We start from the raw sequence: 20,020 nt of genomic DNA, 5'->3' as shown, positions 1-20,020 counted from the left end.
CTGCGAGGACACGATCGGTGAACTCTGGGCAGCGTGATTTATATGTTCGCCGTGTTTCTCTGATTTCCTGCCTGAGTTTGGTGAGATGAATGTAAATGCAGCCGAAGCCGTGGTCACGCAGCACTGATCCGGTACTGGACCGGAGAGGGTCTGAGACGTGGTTCAGTTCCTACTGAGAGTGTGCGTGATAACAGGATTAGTGCTGCTGTGATCTCCTGGTTTAGTGTGAGGGCAGAGAGAGGACGCACAGAGCATCCATCTCTCTCTGCTGAATATTTAAATCCTGTATTTGCATCTCTTTGTCTGCAGCTGCAGCCTTTCATCACCAACTCTCCCCGTGTGTGTGTGTGTGTGTGTGTGTGTGTGTGTGTGTGTGTGTGTGTGTGTGTGTGTGTGTGTGTGTGTGTGTGTTCAGTATGAAGTGCTGAGCCTCTTCTGTGCATTTGATGTGTTAATCTCTCTCATCTTTAAATGTTCGATTTGTTGTTGACTTGTTGGGCTCATGAGCTCCTCTCTGTTTACATCATGTTGCTGTTAGCGGCGAACGTCAGATCCTGATTGGCCCGACGTGTTTCTTCTGGTTCTGGTCTTGCTCTGTGGGCGAGTAAAACTCCACAGTTGTGAGTCTGAGCAGAATCTGGAGGACGAATCCTGGAGCACGTCCAGCATGCTCAGGATATCTTTGCCTTATCTGGCTTCACTTAACCTAAGATCAGCAGTCAGCAATCACATGAAGGCTGTTATCAGCTGGATGTGTCAGCTCAGGGTTTTCAGTCTAACTATCAGCATCTTGTCACAATCACAGGAACAGGTCTGCTGGCAGCCTTTCACAAACAAAGATCAAACTGAAGTATTGGAAAAATATGAATCGGCAGCATGTGAGAGGTGGTTAGTTAAGCTGTAGTTCATTTAATGCTAGAAACAGTAATCAGGTACACTGCTCCTTCATTAATACAAGGGAAGAACTGGCTTCAAGTACAGATGTGTAGCCTGTTGCTTGAATAAAGGTTATTATGGTTATTCAGCTGCAGCCTTGTTGGTTTTAAACGGTCTGAGAGCAAGTGAAGAATTTTACCTGCAAGATGAACAAATACAAGGTTTAGGTATCCTGTTTTAAGGAAATATGGCAATTATTAGGCTTATAAAACAATGAAATATACTTGGAGTCTTCTGGGTCGTGGTGGGGGAGGTGGGGGGTCACGAGTGAAGGAATAATTTGCTTCTGTGAATCTCTTTTTTTATTGGTTGTCATTCAGGAAAGACAAAAACCTTTGATCCTCTTACTCCCTGAGCATGGAAGTCTCCAGGATTTTTTTCCAGAGGACTGATTGGCTGGTAGTTTTACGCACGTTATCTCGAGTTCTCAGCTCAGTTAGGTCTGCAGCATAATTTCCAATAATTCAACTAAAGTTTTATTTATAGAAGACCCCAACAATCAGACAACCTCTATGAGCAAGCACTTGGCAACAGTAGGAAGGAAAAACTCCCTTTCAACAGGAAGAAACCTGTGACAGAACCAGGCTCAGGGAGGGGCGGGGCCATCTGCCACGACCAGCTGAGGGAGGAAGACGGGACGAAATGACAATGATGCGCGCTGATAAGAAGTGAACCAACCATCTATTTTCTTAACCACTTGACCAGTTCACGGTTGCAGAGGTGCTGGAGTGTGTCCCAGCTGTCATTGGACGAAAGGCAGAGCACGTCCTGGACAGAGTGCCAGTCTGATGCACGGCTAAGAAGTGACCCACCTTTGTAACGTTGAAGGCGCAGGTTAAACCTGAGGTTCAGTCCTCACAGTGCAGACCTCTCGGCCCAGACGCATTGAACTGTAGAGATTCATGACTAAAAGTGCACAAAGGCAGAAACCTGTGCATTTTCTGTTTGACTTATAAAGCTTCACGTGTGCTTGGTCCTCTTTTTGTGAATTCCAATCATTTTGGAGTGTTGTGCATGTTCACGAGCATCATTCATGTTTTCACATTTAGCTGTGAATGAATGTCATGTTAGGTCAGCAGCAAAGAAGAAGCACAATATAAAGGCGAGACATTCAGGAAAAATGAGTTTTGGGTAATCTCAGATCTGATGCCACAAGCGGATGAAAAACTACCGAAGGCACAAAATAAATGGAGGCAGCAGCTGTTAAAGCGCCACGACTGAAACAAAAGAGACGACGAAGTGTGAATCTATCAAATTAAATCCGTTTAATTACAGTTATTAAATCATTTACAGAAGAAGGTAAGGGTTTAAAAGAAGAGCTGCATCGTTTTTAGTCTTCAGTGCTGAAAATTGGATGTAGCTGTAGTTCTTGTTCTGGATTTCTGAACTTTTAACACAAAAAGCCGTGTTTGTGTGTCGTCTGTGTGCACGCATCCTTCGTATATCCGACCCCTGGACTGTGACGTGGGCGAGCGGCGAGGCTCTGAAAGCGTTTGCTCCTCGCAGTGATGATGGAGGCTGTGCTGGTTCAGAGAAATCAGGGCAGGCACTCAGACTGGAAACAGATTGGCCTCAGCGGGCTGTTATCAGATCAGCTGTTCAGGCCTGCAACACCTGAGAGGGGGGAGGGGAGGTGAGAGTGACACCCCAACCCTCCCCCAAAACACACACACAGACAACAAGGTCAAAGACCAGGCTGTGAGTGTGTGAGAGTAGAAAAACAGATGTGAAGCAAACCTCCGGTGACGAGATGCAACAAAACACCAAAGGACGCCGACGGTAAAGAGCACATGTCGCCCTCGCAGCACAAACCACCTGTCTCGGAGACTTCACCTCATCACAGCAGCGCATCGCGGTGTGAGGAGACGGACGAGCTGAAGCCGATCAATCGAGCCGCTGATGGATGAAGGGAGGAGCTGCAGGTCTGGACTCGACCCGGCAGGACTCAGGAATGTAAGAGGCGGAGGAGGGTGGAGGAGGACAGAGAGGAGGGGGAGACCATTTGACAGAGCATTTGGTGTCAGAAAACCCCGTCAGTAAGCTCTGGCTCATCTCCACACTTATTTGTTTTTCCTTGAGGGAAAAACTCCTTGATTAACGTTAAAGTCCAGATCCAGTGTTTCCCACAGATGTCGATCAGTGCTGCATCTGTGCTTTTATAAAAGTCCCCTCTGTAATGTCATGCAAATAAATACCCGAGCAGTGAAAGCCGTGTTCGAACTCCATGGTTTCGGTGAGATCGGTGTAGTTCGTGCAGCAGATGATTTCATATGTCATGAAAATTGCTCACAAGTGGATACAGGTACCAAAATTGGTGCACACACCCGTTTTTTCACAATAGCTGCCAGCTCGGGCAGGAAAATGTCACGTACAGCTGCTCTTTTTCCCTTTTCAATGATCTTAGTGTCAGATTGAACATTTTTCTTTTTTTCTGTAGTAGTAGAGGCTGTAATTTTGTTTCTCCTCCGTCTCCTGGTGGACTCCTGGCACTCGTCCCTGCATGCCTGACTCACCAATGGCTCCAAGAAGCAGTCTGAAAATACTGAAATAACTTCAGCGTCCGTACACGGTCGACAAATGAAGCTTTACTGCAAATTAGTTCTTGTTTTATTGTCCTCCTGGGCAGCTGGGTCAGTAGATGTGTTTTACTGGTCACAACAAAAGCCAGTTTAACGTTTTATGAACAGCTTGCATCATCCACCCTGACCTCCTCCCTACACTGACTCTTTGCTCTACAGGAAGCTTTCCAAAGAAACAGGACGTCAAACCATCTGCTGCAATCTTCCTTACACAGTTTCAACATCTGTGTGAAGAAGACGGTGATAATGCTATAAGCTCCGCCTCTCTGATCCTCGCCATTTCTACACAAACTTGAATTTTATCCTCCGCTGCTGGATACTGTGGCGTGAATCACACCAGTGTTACCAACCATTTCAGCTGTTCCCAGTCAGTCCTTCCCATCCCCCCCAATTTCCCCCTTTTTTTTCATCACTCATTTCCTTCTTCCTGTTTCCTGTTGGGCTCCACTTCCTGTTCTCAGGGCTGTGCTGTCGGAGGACATCTCGTTCTCCTCCAGTTGGAGGATAAAAGTGCGCAGAGGTTTCAGACTCCTTGTTGTTTTGTGATTAAGTAACACTTGTTGTTTTCTTCGTGTCTGCTTTCCTCTGTTGGGCTGGAACATTTCCAGGATGGGAAGTGACGTCGTGCTGTGGTTTTATAAGATTTTCTGTAGTATTGAATCCCTGTTAGGAGGCAAACGGACAGGAGATGATCAAATCTGAACAGATCTAAAGCTAGAAAAACTACCTTTTGCTCTGGTCTTGATTGCCTTGTTATAACAGATGCTCAAACAGGGAGGTAGATGTTGCATGAGAGAGGCTGTATGTGCACAACGCAGTCCTGTAAACACTACAGAAAGACATCTGCAGTGTGGATTCTCAGAGATCCATGAACCTATTTGTGCTTTTTACTAAATATTGTTAGGTTTGCTGTTCAGGTTCCTCGAGGAAACGTTTGCAAGCTCCGGACGTGCAGTCTGCCACTGACAGCATTTAAAATGTAAAACCTCTTTATTCTTACAAAGAGGCTTGCATGGTGTGTTTTTATCCTCTGTGGGCTTTTGAACTAATTAGGTTTAAACGCAGTGACGCTGTCATCAGTCAGTGTTGCACATGTGGTTGGATTAGAAAAAACTGTTGATGAATGTTGACTAAAACCAGAGGAACAGCTGGAGACGGTTAAAGTTTACATGTAAAAATGTTACAAAAGCTCAGAGCCCGTTTCCATCGCGCTGTGACTTTGCTGCTGTCTGATGATGCAGATGTTTCTCAGTTTCACTCCTCCAACCAGCAGGAAGAGATCAAACACCTGCTCCCAGCCAATCACAAGGCAGGATACTACTTAAGCTCTCACTCTCTCTTTTTTAAAATTTGGATTTTCAAAGGTCCAGATAATATTTCTCCAGACAGACACGCAGAGGTCACACGAGCTTCAAACATCTGTCGCCTGACCACGCTGTCACTGTAAATGGGCTTCGTGTGTTTTGGTCTTTCTCTGTTTTGGCTACAGACTGACAGATAAACCTTTGTGTGTGTCTTTTGTCTGAGGCATGTCAGTACTCGCCGTTCTCTCCACATTTTTCCTTTAAACCCAGTAAATCTGGAGCCAGCTCTCTCTGTCTGCAGCTCCAGCACACAAACCTGCGCGTTTAATCACGAAGCTCCACGAGAAAATACTTCATTGTTTCAGATCCATTTAAATCGTATCTCTGCTCATATTGTGCGTTTAAACCCGAGGATCTTCAAGGCTTTGCCTTTTCCAAACTATTAAAGCCTCTGAGTCATCCTTAGTGGCTGACATACTTAATTATCACCATGAACTCAAAGTATTTGTAGGTTTTCTTTGTAAAAACTCTCGCGAAAGCACCAAATGTGATTGTCTCATTCTCTAATGAATGCAACATCCTCTCCTGTTTGCTTGGTAAAAATGCAGAGACTGGCTACTTTAGGGCACGTTGAGCTTTTAAAGAATAAAACTGTATGAAGCATTTATGTAACGTGTGAACTTTGTCTTTATTTTGCAGTCAAACAGAAAATGGGTTTAAGGTTTTACCTGCACTCGGTCAGCTTTCTTTGCATGTAAAACAAATCTGCAATTAAAATGTGAATCCAAACGTTTTGTTGGTGTTTGGGTCGAATCAGGTGGGCGAGATTGATGCTTCTCTGTTGGCCGCTGAAGGCTTGGAAGCATCTACAAATAAGCCACAACATCAGATTTGTGAGAACCAGGTCAGGATATTCTCCACAGTGTCCCTGTGGGTGCAACACACTGGCACACCTACCTGCTAATTGGTGCTAATAAAGACGTTTGTATCACAGAGCAAGCAGTGTTATTTGATCCTCCATTAAAAACGCAGCACAAAAACATTGGGGAGGTCCAGTTCAGTGACTGCAGTTAGCTGAGGTGAGACCCTGCAGACACCGAGCTGCTACATCTGCTTCACCCGTATGCAGGTGGATCAGTTATTAAAAATCCCCCCTGTACAGCTGTCCACAGACACCAAACCTTTCTTCATACCAGCCAATAAACGTGCTTTTTAATGCTGAGAAGTTGCACATTTTAATGAGAGTCTATGGTGAGCTACTGGCTTTTGCAGCCACCAACATGTGGCCAAACAACTGCAAGGTTTGATGCTGCTTGAGTGTAACAGCTCACTTAATGCACAGATGCAAACATATAGAGTCATATGGAGTATACATAAATTGGCCAAATCAAGCGTGCAGAGCTACCTGCCGTGGCGAGCGCTGTGAATAAAGGAGCAGCTGAAAGTGCACCTACATGTTTCACTATTTAAACATTTGTTTGTGCTGTAGTTTGCTAATGAGACCTCGTCCTCCAGAGTTGGTGATTTTCTTTCTTTCTTTCTTTTGGTCTTTATTGGACAGGACAGATATAGAGGAGAGTAGACAGGAAAGAGAAAGAGAGGGCAAGAGGAAATGTGTCTCAGGAAATGGTCCAGGATGGAATCAGACCCAGGCAGGGTCGCCTGCTCAGCCAGAGCCACTCCAAGTATTTCTTAGAAAGGTTTTTTTTTTTTCTACCTTTAATTTTTTATTGGTAATTTCTTGTGTAAATGTATTTGTTAAGGTTCTAAGTTCAAGCTAACTGCACGTAGTTTTTACATTTTAAAATGTTTACTTTGATAGTATTTGTGACTTTTTGAGAGAAAATCTGTTGTTTTGAACTTTAGCTTATAATCTTTTATTGACTTCCTGATTGGTCCTCACTCTACCACCTTTTTCTTCTTGTGCTTTTGTTCTCCTAGGTCAGGAGCGCTGAAGACTGTTTGCCTCCCTCTTCAGGCCCATTTTGGAACTGCAGCTTCACCGTCAGCTAACAGCTAACCGAGCAGTGAGACGCCTAGTTAGTGAAGCAGTGCTGTGGTTTGTGTTCTGACTGTTGGATGGCCACAGGAGTGAACTACTGGAACTCTTATGAACCCAGTCGCAAGGTGAGAAAGTCCCGAAGGTTCTGATTGGCTAATTGGTCAAAACATGGCGCTGACATCACACGAGCAGCAGGGTTTGTCAGTGTCATCAGGACTGCAGGAAGTCTGTGCTAGCTTGCAGTACTAACCTTTATTTGTGATGACAACGTGTTGCAGGTGAGAGAGAGTGTGTGGGGAGGTGAACAGGAGTCGAGTAGTGAGGAAGGAGGAGGTGGAGAGGGCATATGGGACACACAAGCCATGGAGGTCAAAGGTCAACTCATCTCAGCACCTGGTGAGAATAAACGCTGACATGTGGTGATGCTACACTCTCGAGTGTGTCTGTTAGCTGTCTCTTACGTGTGTGTTGCTTGCATGTTGCAGACCCTCTCACCTGCCCAGACAGGAAGCAGAGAGAGCGAATGGTGGAGCTACAGGAGAGGAGGCGGAGTCTCCAGGCGCTGCTTAGCAGCCGATTGGCTGAGCTGAGACGCATCTGTCTGCAGGAAGCTGTAAGTGATGTCATAAAAAGAGATGACAATATGACTAAGACACTGACAGTGCATTCCCACCTAAACCAAAGTCTTCTTAGCTCTGCAGCTAACTAGTCTTCTTCACTCTCCAACTAATCCTTTTATCCCTCTCTGCAACTAGTCCTCTCCACGTGGTCTTCAGATGTTTTTATCTGGTGCTTGAACCTCTGCAGATGCTCTTTTTATGTCTCTAACTAGTCTTCTCTATCCAGTCCCCAACCTCTGATTACTTCAGCCGACTCTACCTTAGTTTATACTTTAACAGTGACTAAAGTAACTGCCAGATAGCTGTAAGTTGGGTTTTCCTGTGTTTTCCTGGGTCAGGAGCTGACGGGTGCAGTGCCCAGTGATTTCCCCCTGGAGGCAGGGGAGAAGCCCCCCTGTGTTCGTAGGAGAGGTGGAACGTCCCGCCAGGGAAACAGGAAGTGTCGAGTAGAGGTGAGGAGCTGAGGAGTGATTTGACTCTAAATAATTTCAACAGTGGTGGAGAATTTTACTGTCCCCCTCTGTGTGTGTTTCTGTGTGTGTTGTTTTGTTGTTGATGGAACAGTTTTGACCTTCATGTGTGTTTCAAGCTGAGGCAGTCTGTTTGTATATCCCTGTGCGTGCATGTGTTGGTGTGACCTTTAGGTATTTGCGTGTGTTTTTTCTTTAGGAGGAAGATGCTCAGCGTTCGAAGCCGAAGAAAAATTTATTCAGCGGAGCTCTGAGGAAACACAGCGACTCTGAGCACAACGCACACACGCAGACACACACACACCACGGGAAGAGGACTGTCCACAGAGGCTGCCACACAGGTAACACACACACACACTCAATACACATGCATTCCCTAGGCGCTCTCCCTACCCCTAACCATCAAAAATGAAAGCCTAATCCTAACCATAACCTAACTGTAACCCTGACACTAAAACCACATTTTGAGCCTCAAAATCCCTTCAAAGTGGTGGGCATAGCAGCATGCCAAATTTATGTCCTCACAAAGATGTCTAAACAAGTACAGACACACACACACACAGTATCCAGTTTCTGCTGCCATATTCACCTGGCACACATTTATGATACAGATGGTACCTGACCCATCTCGTTCTTCTATAGGGGAGCACTTGCAAAAAACAACAAAGACTTCACAGGGCAAGTGCTGTTATGCTCTGGTGCTGTATAAATAAAATTAATACTGTCATCCTCCAGTTGAGAGGTTTTCAGGTATAGTTGCTATGTCATGTTTATAAGGCCTAATCAAAAACGTACATACATGTATCTCTAGAAACCGAAAGCCTGATTGAAGTTTGGGTACTATCCTCTTCAGAGTAGTCACCTCACTCAGTGATACACTCGGGTCACCCTGGAAACTCTGTCGGCACATCAACAACAACATCAACACGTCCTGCATCTCGTGACAGCAGGCCATGAACTTGAATTTGGTTTGCATCAAATAACCTCCTGCAGATGTCTCAGGACATTATGAAGCAAATAGTATTAATTTATGCAGCACTTTTCACAGATAGGAGGCACAAACTACTTTGTACTTTACTGATCTCTTTAGAAAGTTATTAGACCTCTTAAACTAGTTCCTAGACCTGTGCAGTGTGTACTCCGATCTCTGCAGGTAGTGTTATTACCGCTCTAACTCGTCCCGCTACCTCAGAAGTCCTCATACATCAGAAAGCGAGTCCCCAGAACCCTGCAACGAGTCTTCACACTCTGCAACTTATGCATCCATTTTCTAAATAATGCGAGGACTGGTATGTATCCAGTTTGCCAGGCTCTGGTCAGATCGCCTGGTTCACCAACCTCCAAAACTGGTCCTCAGATTTCTGCAACGAGTTCAAGAGGTTTAAAAAAATGTTGCTAAAAATCCCAAGTCAACGTAAATGTTTCTGACTGACTTTTAAAAGTCTACAGAATACTCCTGCCAGGGATTCAGAAACTGCACTTCACAGGTTTCTGACATTACCTTCGCATCTCACTCATGCCCAAACACACTAATTCCTTCCTAGGTGAGGAGAACTTTCACATCATGGACATGGAAGGCCTTTCTTATCTGCGCAGGTTTGTTCACATGCGAGTGGTCAGAGGCTGGGACTGGTCAACGTGAGGAGAGAAGGGGGATACAGTTTTTGCTTTTTGTAATCTCATCATTACTATCACATCTCACATGTTTTCATTTGAGTCCATTATGTAACGTTCGCGCAGTGAGTAAAACCCTGCAATCAGCTCTAGTCAAAGATATGAGTTTGCATCACACTCACTGACCTCACAACTAAATTAATCAGTTTCCTGAAAGCCGTCCTCTTTGGAGGGTCTTCAAAGGACTAAAGACGCAGAAGGCGCAGTCAGTGCGATAGATGTGACATAGATACACATGCATACATATGGAGACACTCACAGCTGACAGTAGATGAGAAGCCATTGTTTCAGGAAGATGAGGAAACCAGCGTCTTCCTGCTTTTATTCTTACTCTGTTTCTGTGTGTGTGTGTTTCCAGACGACACAGTGAGGTCAGAGAGCAGCTCGACATCAGACTCAACAGGACACGACAATGGTAATGAACACACGCGCGCGCACACCCTTCTATCTGTACGAGGACCATCACTTAATGTTTTTCCAACACTCCTGAGCCCGAACATAAACCCGATTCTGATGTAATCCTGAAACAGAAGGTCTGTGCTGTGGACCTGCTCTCACTCTGAAGCTCTCAGTGGTCCTCGCAAAGATGGATGTACAAGCAAACACACTGTAAAACTGGTAGTGTAGCTGCAGCGCCCTCAGCTGGCTGACAGGAGGAATAACAGTAAAAGTTGAATGCAGTTCTGGTCTCGTTTTGGAGAACTGCACGGCTGCTGGCAGTGAATAGGCGAACAGACTGATTCGGCATAGGATGTTTTGATTATTTAGCGTTTTTTTTTTTATTTTTAACACATGTTTTTATTCTCTCTCTATATTTTTATCATAAGACATTTTGTATACTAGACATCAGGCAAACACTAGACAGTTAATCAGTTAATTATTTTATCTATTTCATAATGTGCAGGTTTATCGATCTTTTTAAAGGGCGTGTTTATGAATGTGATGTTTTCCCTGCTACACTGTTCCGAAATTAAATGTCCTTAAATTATAAGACCTGCTTGTCTTACAAACATCGTGATATCTGACATAATCTTCATTGTGTACGGTTACCATGGTTACAGCTGTCTTTATCCTGACTTACAATATCATAAGGAAAATATAAGTGATTGACAGCTTTTATAAGTTGAACTGAGGTATAGATTTCAATTAAAGTTAATATTTCTAGCACAAGTAAATTTCTGTCTATGTATCTGGCAGATGACGGTGTGTCTCAGTGTCGCCCCCTGCTGGTTTCTTCTGGGTCTCCGGTGGAGGTTTTCTATCAGAACAGAACCAGGAGGAACTCCGTGCACAGGTACAGCTCAGAGCACGTCCACATTTGTGTCACGGTCTGTGATCTCATGATCGGAGCTCACAGATTTCTTGAGGTTTCATGTTCGGCGTCACCTCATCATGTTTGGTTTTGGAAGCACGAACAGCCCCTCCCCTCTGTATACTGAAAATATTTCCTTTTGTCTTTCAGAACTGAGCATCTGGACAGCCAGAAGCCCCTCCCACTGCCTCCCTCACAACCTCCTCCCCCTCCCCCTCGCTCTCAGGACTCCTCTTCCTCTGGCCCGTCTGACCCTGGAGCAGGAGGGGAGGTAGGACTCAAGGCTAATGCAGCTCGCCGTAGTAACAGCTCTGATGGCCTCCTGGACCGCATCACCCCTCCTGAGGATGATGTTGGGGTGCAGCAGGGGGGATTGTGGGTAAACGGACTGCCGGGGTCCAGAGGAACAAGCACAGCCGGCGCGTATTGGAACTCGGAGACGCTGACAGACGGACGGTCGAGGGCAAATAATGGAGTCAGCGATGGGAGAGGAAAAGGGGGAGGTGCAGGGCGAGGAAGGGGAGGAGGAAGGGGAGACAGAGGAGGAAGAGGAGCGGGGTACAGCGATGTCCTGCTGGACTATGTTTGGGGAAAACAGCAGCAGCTGCAGAGACAGCATTCTCAGCCCCACAGACAGCCAATCACATCGCAGCAGCAGGTAGTCTACAATGGCTACTCCCAGCAGCCATCAGGAGCCCCGCCCACCTACCGCGGCCCCCAAGGTGACCAGCGGCGGGTCACGGTAACCCGAACCAAATCGTGCGGTCCGTTCCTCCCGGTGCAGCAGAGCCAGACTGATACCCACAATCCCCCTCTGGTCGCCATTCAGCCCGACCCCCACCCCCACCTGCTGCCGCCCCGACCCCCTCAGCTGCCCCCCAACCAGGACTCCCAACTGGAGGAGGCCACCAGGAGCCTCCACAAGGCCCTCGCCCTGGAAGGTGAGTATTGTTACCCTTTAGCTGCTCTGCACTTCCTGTACGGAGGCTTTGGGCTCATTAGCTTACAGCTCAGCCTCTCTTACCTCCTGATGTTTGCTGATCTGTGAAGCTGTGAAGCTCAAACGTGTTGAATGTTTCATGGGATGGAGATAAAACTGGGTCAGTGCAGCAGAAACTGTCTACTGGTGTACTGCAGTGAGGAGGTGATGCCACCTGGTGGAAGTCAGACAGAATAACACAAATATGTTTGCTTCATCCATTCATTGCTTACCCACGCTTGCATCTCTGGGCAATCATCTAAGCAGAGAAGCTAAGACTTCTCTAGACCTCACGTGATTCTGCAGCATGTCCTGGGTTTGCTCCAGGGTCTCCTCCTGGTAAGACTCACCTAGGAGGTGTCCAGAAGGCATCCTATTCATCCTGAGCCACCGAGCAGGGGCTCTACTCTGGCTCTCAATCCCTCTGTCCGTCTCACGATCCACTCTCCCTTCACTTATTTAAATCCCAAGATATTTAAACTCTTCCACTTGGGGCAGCAACTCATCCTGGACTCCATAGTCCCGGAGTTGGAGGTGCTAATTCTATTCCCACTCTTTCCCACTTGGCCGGAGACTGCCTCAGTGTAAACTGGAGGTCACCGCCTGTTGTTTGTTTCATCACTCAATTTGTCTACACTGCATCAAGTCAACTTTATTGTCTGTTATCAAGTCTCAGGCGCACTACCATAGAGTTTAAATAGAAGGGTAAACGGCGCTCACTCCTTCTGTGACCTCATTTCTAGTTTCACTTCTTGTTTAATGTAACCCGATGTTCATTTATTGAGTTAGTAGATAAAACGGGGTTTGTGTATTCAGACAGATAAGTTGTTACCACACGAGCGTGTGGTGACACATAATGACACAGGTGGTTTAAAAACACCCGGATTGTAACCATCAAAAGAATCAGAGTGAAACCTCAACCCGTTCATGAAGCTTAGCTAACCAGTGAGTGATCGGTTAGCTAAGTGACTTCCTCTATTTATTTTTTTTAAATGTGTAATCTAAGGTTCAGTACACGTAACAGTGCAACAGACCACTGTGGTTTGATGTGGGTGTCATTAACAACTGTGGTTATACTGAGAGTCTTTAAACCATATCTTCTACCTAGACACAGCTAAAGTCTGCAGGGGATTCAGAGGTTGGACTGAACCTGCTGAGATGGCTGACGATTAAAGACAGTCAGCTCAGTGAAACTTGCTCTGAGTGTGGTGATGGGAGAAGTTTCCATGGAGCAGAAACTGTGATGAGCTGTTGATGTGTGATTGACAGGTCTGAGGGACTGGTACCTAAGGAACACCTTAGGCTCCTCCCACCAGAACCAGGCCAATGGAAAGGTGACCGCAGGGACCAACGGCAGTAAGATGAATGGAGGGGTCAAAGGTCAGGCGGGAGGAGGCGGGGCTCTGCAGCGGAGACGGACGACACACGGTGTCATTCAGCAGTCGGCCTATCAGACGGAGACGAATCATCATCATCACGCTGCGCCGCATCACAAACACACGCTGCCGCATTCAGCCACGTTCCACGGACACCCGCTGCACGGCAGGTATGGGTCAGATGACCACGCCCCCCTTTATACTCAGATGTTTGTTACATAGTTTAAGACGCAAATGTGTCCGGACTAAAAGTAGATTAAAATCATAAAAACCTGCTAAAATCTACTGGATCCTTTTTTCGAAGCACGGGTTTTCTTCACTTCTAGTCTTTGCTTTGAAAGCCGGAGCGTCCGACTCGTCTTTGATCACAGCAGGTTCTTTATTCCAGACACGGCAGCAAAAACTTGCTTAGATCTTCCAACATGACTATCCTCAAGCTCGATGATGGTAATCAGTGTAAATTAGTCAAAACGTATTCAGCAGAGAGCGCTTCTCCTCAGCTTTGAGCCTTGAAGCCTCCTCGTTACAGATCCGCTCCAACCTGCTGGTCACCGCGGTCGGTCCGAACCCTGAAGAACTCTTATCCTCTGTTCAGCAGTAATGTTTGTTTTGAAGCTGCAAGAGTGATATTTAAAATGAGAACAAATGTTAAAGTACCTAAAAGGTCAAACAAAAGCAGCGCAATGAGTTTGAGGCGACTTTTAGGAAGACTTTCCTGCTGTGTGGGTAAATATCCATTTCTGTCCTTCCTACAGGTCTGTGGATGGCTCGCTCTACCACGACTCGTTTCCTGCTCAGAAACAGGAAGTCCCTCTCAGAGATCCGCCGATGGACCAACCGTCTCCTGGGACTCTGGTCTGACTCAGCAACCAATCACGATGCTGAGAGGCAGGCAAAGGGACTAATTCCAGGCTGGCTTCCTGGGATGAGCAGTATGAAGGAATGCGTGTCCAGGTGTCTGAATCAAACACACCTTGGTACTGATGAATGGAAGTTCCTGATCGTACAGGATGGAAAACCCCGCCCGCCTCGTCCTCGTCTGCCCTCAGGGTCGAGCTTCTGTTTGTAAAAATGAACCAAACCCCAGACCAGGTCCAAGGAGGGAGGAGGTCCAACCCTCCTCCCTCCTTGGACCTGCTCCTCGCTGCTCGGGTCACTGCTGCTCTGCTCGGTGAACTTCTTCTATCAGGGATGGACTTTAAGTCAACAGCTGCTTTTCCACCAAACTCTCCAGAAACATCAGTTCTACTAGGAACTAATGACAGGAAAAAGTTCCTGCAGCAATCTGTGTTGCAAAGAAGAAGATTGAGCGATTTCCTCTGACAGTTGTCCCCTGCAGGCATTAAAGTCTGGATTCAGAAAGTAATCTGTCTCGTTCTGCTTCGCCCTGATTACTGCCACCAAAAGTGTCATCTGCTGTGGAAGATGCTACATTTCTGGACTAATTAGAGATGTTCACATGCACGACCTGCCCTGAGATTTCTCAAACTATCCTAACGGCTACTTCACTCTGAGGGATTTTAGTTTCTAACATGTAAGCGACGTAAATGGTCGTGGCCAAATCTTTGGTTCTCTTCGCTCAATGGAGTCGCAGTTCTCAGAGAAACGAACTCAGCCCGATGATCATTGGCCAAAAGCAGCCGTAACTGTTCAGAAAGGAAGGTCCGGGTTCCTACGGTGGCATCAGACTGATGCTGAAACACCAGCCACATGCTGTACGCGTCTTTTCCAAATACATTTTAAGATTTATTGTTAAAAGCTGCAGATGGACGAGCCGAAGACGATTCTCTGCTTTTGTGGAAGTCGTTATTTCTCAGGCGTTCAGATTGAAGATGGAGATACGGCGTCTCTCACAGGTTCCTGTTTCTGGGATAGCTAGAACAAAGACTTCTGGAGTCCTTTCAGAGATGCAGCCATTTTCTGAAAGGTTTTAGATTAAAGCAGAAACTGAACAAGGTGTCCGTGGCTCTGTTCCTACACCCTTCAGACTGTGCTTAGACAATCAGACTCTCAAAACACCAACGAGGAGGACGTACCTCCTCTGAAGACAGATGACATCACCAGCTACCTGCAGCCAACCAGCAAAGCGCAAAAAGAACTTTTTGGTGACTTGATCAGGTGACCTGTCGATCCCTCAGGTGAGTCCAGGCAGGGAGCGTCGCGGTGAGGTTCTCCAGCGTTCTCCCGGTTTGGACTCAACATCTCTGCACTAAAACTCGAGCACCGAGTTTACTGACACCAGCTGAACTGTCGCTGCTGCTGTTTGTGGCTTTAAGCAGCTGCAAAGCCCTCGAGTAGAAACCAAACGTGAACAGAATAAATCCTCTGAAGTAAACGGAGCTTCCCACCTCACTGCTGCAGAGGGACTCACAGAAGCTGACGTACTCACGAGCCTTTCCTCCGAAAAGGGAAATATTTTCTGTACGCGTTAATTTATCTGACAACTTTAGATACTTGGAAACGAGGATGCTTGCAAACGGGACACTTTAAAAGCCGATACAAACTGCTGAAAGGTTCATTTGGTTTCTGAAAACTCGACTTTTTAACCGAGTCGAAGGATTTGAAATGTGAATATCTGACACTTTTCATTTTAGTAATTCACTTCTAATCATTTTAAGGTTTGGATAGTTTGTTGGTTTCCACTGCAGGAACACCGGAGAGGTTTTATGGTAAAGTTTTTACATTTAGCAGCACTTTGCAGTGAGAAATTACAAACGCAGAAAGTTTATTTTTATTTTAACCCCTGGCAGCTGTTTCTTATCAAAGAGCCATTTTCACACATGCAACTCACACAGCTTTACTATGACTTCAGCCCATGTCCAGCTCAGTCAGATCACAAATAAACCAGTATTTAATTCCCGAGTGCAAAGTCGACGCTTTAGCCGATGCATGAATTCTGGTGCATCGTGGCCTCCGAGCTGCCCATTCCAGGCAGTTTAACCCCAGAGAGTAATTTACAAATGTGACAAAGGAAACTTAAACTCTTGTAGTCTGAACCTAGAATTTGAACGACTAGCACATATTTTGTCAGAACCACACCTGGAAGACTCCTTTCAGGGCAAAACAAAGGTCGGTAAACGCCTCCTTTAGGGAATGTGCTTGAGATGGCCCACAATGAGTGGGGCTCTATGGCGCTCTTCCACAGGTCACTGATTCGGTTTAGAGGATCCTTTTTAGAAATGTTAAAGGGGAAGTCTTCAGTTTATCATTAGACATCAGTAGAACACCAAGACATCACAAGAATCCCCTCAAAATGTTCAACTACTGTTCCTATAAAAAGCAAAAGACACTAATTAAGTTTGGCTGCCATCCCCTTTGGTGAAGGCTTCTCTCATTTGTTTCCAATACTCTTTTCTATGGAGCTGAAACTTTGGATTGTGGTAAAATATCTTTTTTTAGTTATTAGGTGTTCGGCAGCCTCCTGAGATGAGTCGCCTTCATGCACCACAAACAGCTGCTTCTAGATTTTCATAAGGTCTTAACAGACCAGTTGGCACACATTAGCAGAGTGACAGCTGAGAAAGTTGTTTGCATTTGTGAAAATTACAGAAGAAGAGTTAATAAATATTTAAGCGATTTGGCTCCGGTGACTCCCATTCATTGAGGGTTTTGCATTAACAGGAAGTGTAAAGGCTCTTTGTTGAATGAGGCACCAATTCAAGGAAAATACCCCACAGCTACCCGTAGTTCCTGCACTGGAAACCCCTCCCCAGTTTTTGTTGTTCATGTTTTTTTAAACAGTGAATCCAGATTATGATCAGCAGATGAATCCATAATGAAACAGTCATCAGCTGCGACACAGTTTATTCTCGCAGAAAGACGAAAATAGTCACATCTAAGGGAACCAGGAGTTGTTTGATCAGACACTCGATTGATTAAGAGGGATCGCTTTGGAGGTTTCTGTATTTGTGGTTTAAATGAGATCCAGATGTGGAGAAACAGCATCAGCAGCTGGAAAGCTGCAAGAACCACTCAGACCTTCTGCCCCATTCGGAGCCCTCAGTGAAGCCATTGTCCTGCTGAGCTGACCGGGACTCCAAGTCCAGGACGACTGAAGCAATAAGAGGAGCTGTTCCAAGTTTCCCTTTGCAAATTTTATCGCTCTTTCAGGAAAAAAAAAAGCATTTGCAGCGACAATCAGGAAATGTCACAGTCGTCACAGTAGTGACTGTTTAATCGATGAATTAGAATTTATTCAGTTTTTTTCTTTTGTTTTTTTGGTACTCTGCTCCAGAAAAAAGATTTTATAAAAATGCCCGTGAATGAAATGCAGCTTTTTCAGCGCTGTGAAGTCAGTGTTATTAATCCATAAGTTATTGATCAGGATCTGTGTCCACACGTTCCTACTGTCTGTATTTATTGATCGTCTTTCAGCGTGCGGTTGTCTTCATAAGCTGCAGCTTTGCCTGACCCAGTCCCAGCTTTGTATTTTTAAATTCAGCTTCACTGAAACCGGCCTGACCTCCAGCTTCCCCCACAATGAAGCCGCGGTCACATGACCCAATATGACGACAAACTCAGACCAAGTCGGTAGATCAGACTGAGACTTGAGAGGTTACGATACATCAAAGAAAGTTTCTCAGGTCACAGATTCACTTTAGAAGAAGATTTTAAGACATTTTAAAGGTGAAAACATCAAATTTGTGTTCTATCACAAAAGCAAAAATCATATCTGATTTAAGTTTGGCTGTCGTCCCAGTTAATGTAGGCTTCTCCCATTTAGCACTATCCTGTTTCCAGCGCTCTTCTGTTGATTTCAGTGTGGATCTCAAACTTGCTCAGAGAGCAAACGTCAACTTTAATTTTGAGGATCGAGAGAGCTGGATCTCCAGTTTTCACACATGACCTGTAGCCCAGAACTGTTCCAGGACTTACCCAAATACATAAAGTGGTCTTTAATCTGCTCCAGCTCTTGGATGTCTGGTGTCATGTAGGAGAGCCATCTTTGAGACAGTCCAGAGTGATTTGGTGCCTTATGAAGCTGAAGCTTCAGGCTATTTTCTAATACTGTTGAATCAGACATGAATGAGTATTTAACCTGCCAGCTGCTTAGGAAAAGTCATCGATAATGGGTTGTGGGTATGGCTGAATAGACCAACTAACAGTAGGGTGCATTCAGCACGAGAATAAATCTATTTCCAGCAGTGTAAGAATAGTCCAAATAGTGTCTTTACTGGAAGAGCCCACAGTGTTAGGAGGATGAGCTACGCCTGGTTTTCTTTAAAAACTAACAGGCCTGCCCATATTCTCTCCAGTCTCCAAGGATCATATTTTATCAAGCGTTGTTGAGGGAGAACATTCAATGGAAACCAAATGAATTTAAGGAATTCAGCAGCAGGTGATTCGGAAGAGACTGGGAATGTTGTATTGACCTGGGAGTGGGTAATGGCCAAATCCAAATCAGGGCCATTTGTTTGCATTTTTTAGGCACGTTTGCAAAACGTTTCAGTCATATTTTGCGTAAGCATCGCCGACCTCCAGAGATCCAGGCAGGGTGTTGGATAGTTTTATTTTTCTGTCTGGAAGTCTGGTCATGTGACCCTCCGGCTTCAGAAAGTCTCAGCATGCCCCTCTCCTCACTCCACGCTCACACCAAAGCAGAAACATGTGAAGATACGATGTAAATACAGCACGCGTGTTCACGACTGTTCGAGCTGCCGTACTGCTCTACCTGTACATAATACTGCAGCGCCACTAAACATACTGCAGTACCAGGATATAATGGTGTGGTACCAGTCTGAATATTTGTCACATTCTGTACTCTCCAGTACCAGTATTAGCTTGAGTGCAGTGCTGTACTCCTGCTGTAGTACTGGTAATGTGCAGTGCTAGTATTCAGGGACCAGGACTGCAGACGTGCTGATGTCCAGGTTCAGTGGAGCCTCTCTCAACCAAACCCTGTACAGTATTTTGATGATTTAACATTTCTTTCTTTCTGTGTCTCAGTATGAAAGAAAATTTCCTCCAGCTGAGTTAAGTACTTGGATTTTTAGGTTAAAGCTCTGTTTCCTGTACTGCTGAAGTTGTACTAGTCTCCAGTACAGCTCTTTGCTCTGGGGCCTCCTGCTGCCATTCTGTGTCCCAGTTCAGGTCCAGGACCAGCTGTAGTACCACTGTGTGGACTGTGGCTCTGCTACGATGCATTCAGGTGCACTGTGTACAGTCTGTTTTTTTCTGCTGTACAGTAACTCTGTTTAAAAAAAGGTTTTCTATTGGTCGTTTGTACTTTTTCCACTCTGAACTCTTTCTGATGTTTCATGATGGAAATGAAGCTTGGTGTAAATAAAGCCTGAGGCTGTCAGCAGGTGCTTTTTAAATAAAGATTTCTCTTCCTTTAGATCTGCAGTGTTTTATTGTTGGATTTTTTTTTTCCAGCGCAGTCACACAGGGGAGTAAGTGTTAGATCCTCTTGTTTCCTGGCTGTTTTTACTCGTTTCTCACAAGTAAATGCAAGTGTGCAAACATCACGATGCCAACAATGATCTGAGAAAAGAAAATTCACTGACATCTGTAGTTCAGTGTGTCTGAAACAACTTTACTGCGCGCACAGTAAAATAATACTGACAATGTAGGGACTCAAAAAATGTCTAAGGACACAGTCTTACCTGCCTCAAGGAACTTTATATTGTAAAGTAGACTCTACTATAATACAGAGAAAACCCAAACAATTACATGGTCCCCGATAAGCAAGCGCTTTGGCGACAGTGGGAAGGAAAAACTTGCTTTTAACAGGAAGAAACCTCCAGTAGAACCAGGCTCAGGGCGGGG

General features: G+C 45.5%; 1 protein-coding gene across 5 annotated transcripts in view; it reads left to right on the top strand.

The window, feature by feature from the left end:
• The window catches only part of ccdc120a (coiled-coil domain containing 120a), a 38,677-nt gene extending 19,088 nt beyond the window's left edge, over positions 1-19,589 (top strand). For 4 of the 5 annotated variants that reach the window (XM_004568151.4, XM_004568152.4, XM_076878359.1 and 1 more), the window contains exons 2-11: positions 6,761-6,946; positions 7,100-7,217; positions 7,307-7,434; positions 7,780-7,893; positions 8,111-8,252; positions 9,944-10,000; positions 10,783-10,879; positions 11,048-11,838; positions 13,146-13,422; positions 14,008-19,589. In XM_004568151.4, coding sequence (XP_004568208.2) covers positions 6,899-6,946; positions 7,100-7,217; positions 7,307-7,434; positions 7,780-7,893; positions 8,111-8,252; positions 9,944-10,000; positions 10,783-10,879; positions 11,048-11,838; positions 13,146-13,422; positions 14,008-14,113 — 1,878 coding nt within the window. In that variant the 5' untranslated portion in view covers positions 6,761-6,898 and the 3' untranslated portion in view covers positions 14,114-19,589. Of the gene's footprint in view, positions 1-6,380; positions 6,520-6,760; positions 6,947-7,099; positions 7,218-7,306; positions 7,435-7,779; positions 7,894-8,110; positions 8,253-9,943; positions 10,001-10,782; positions 10,880-11,047; positions 11,839-13,145; positions 13,423-14,007 lie in introns of all 5 variants that reach the window. The other variant, XM_023152257.3, reaches the window with a different exon arrangement.
• Positions 19,590-20,020: the final 431 nt, after the last annotated feature.

This window comes from Maylandia zebra, linkage group LG20, assembly GCF_041146795.1.
Source record: "Maylandia zebra isolate NMK-2024a linkage group LG20, Mzebra_GT3a, whole genome shotgun sequence".
Taxonomy (NCBI): domain Eukaryota; kingdom Metazoa; phylum Chordata; class Actinopteri; order Cichliformes; family Cichlidae; genus Maylandia; species Maylandia zebra.
This window is presented reverse-complemented; position numbering and strand designations above follow the sequence as displayed.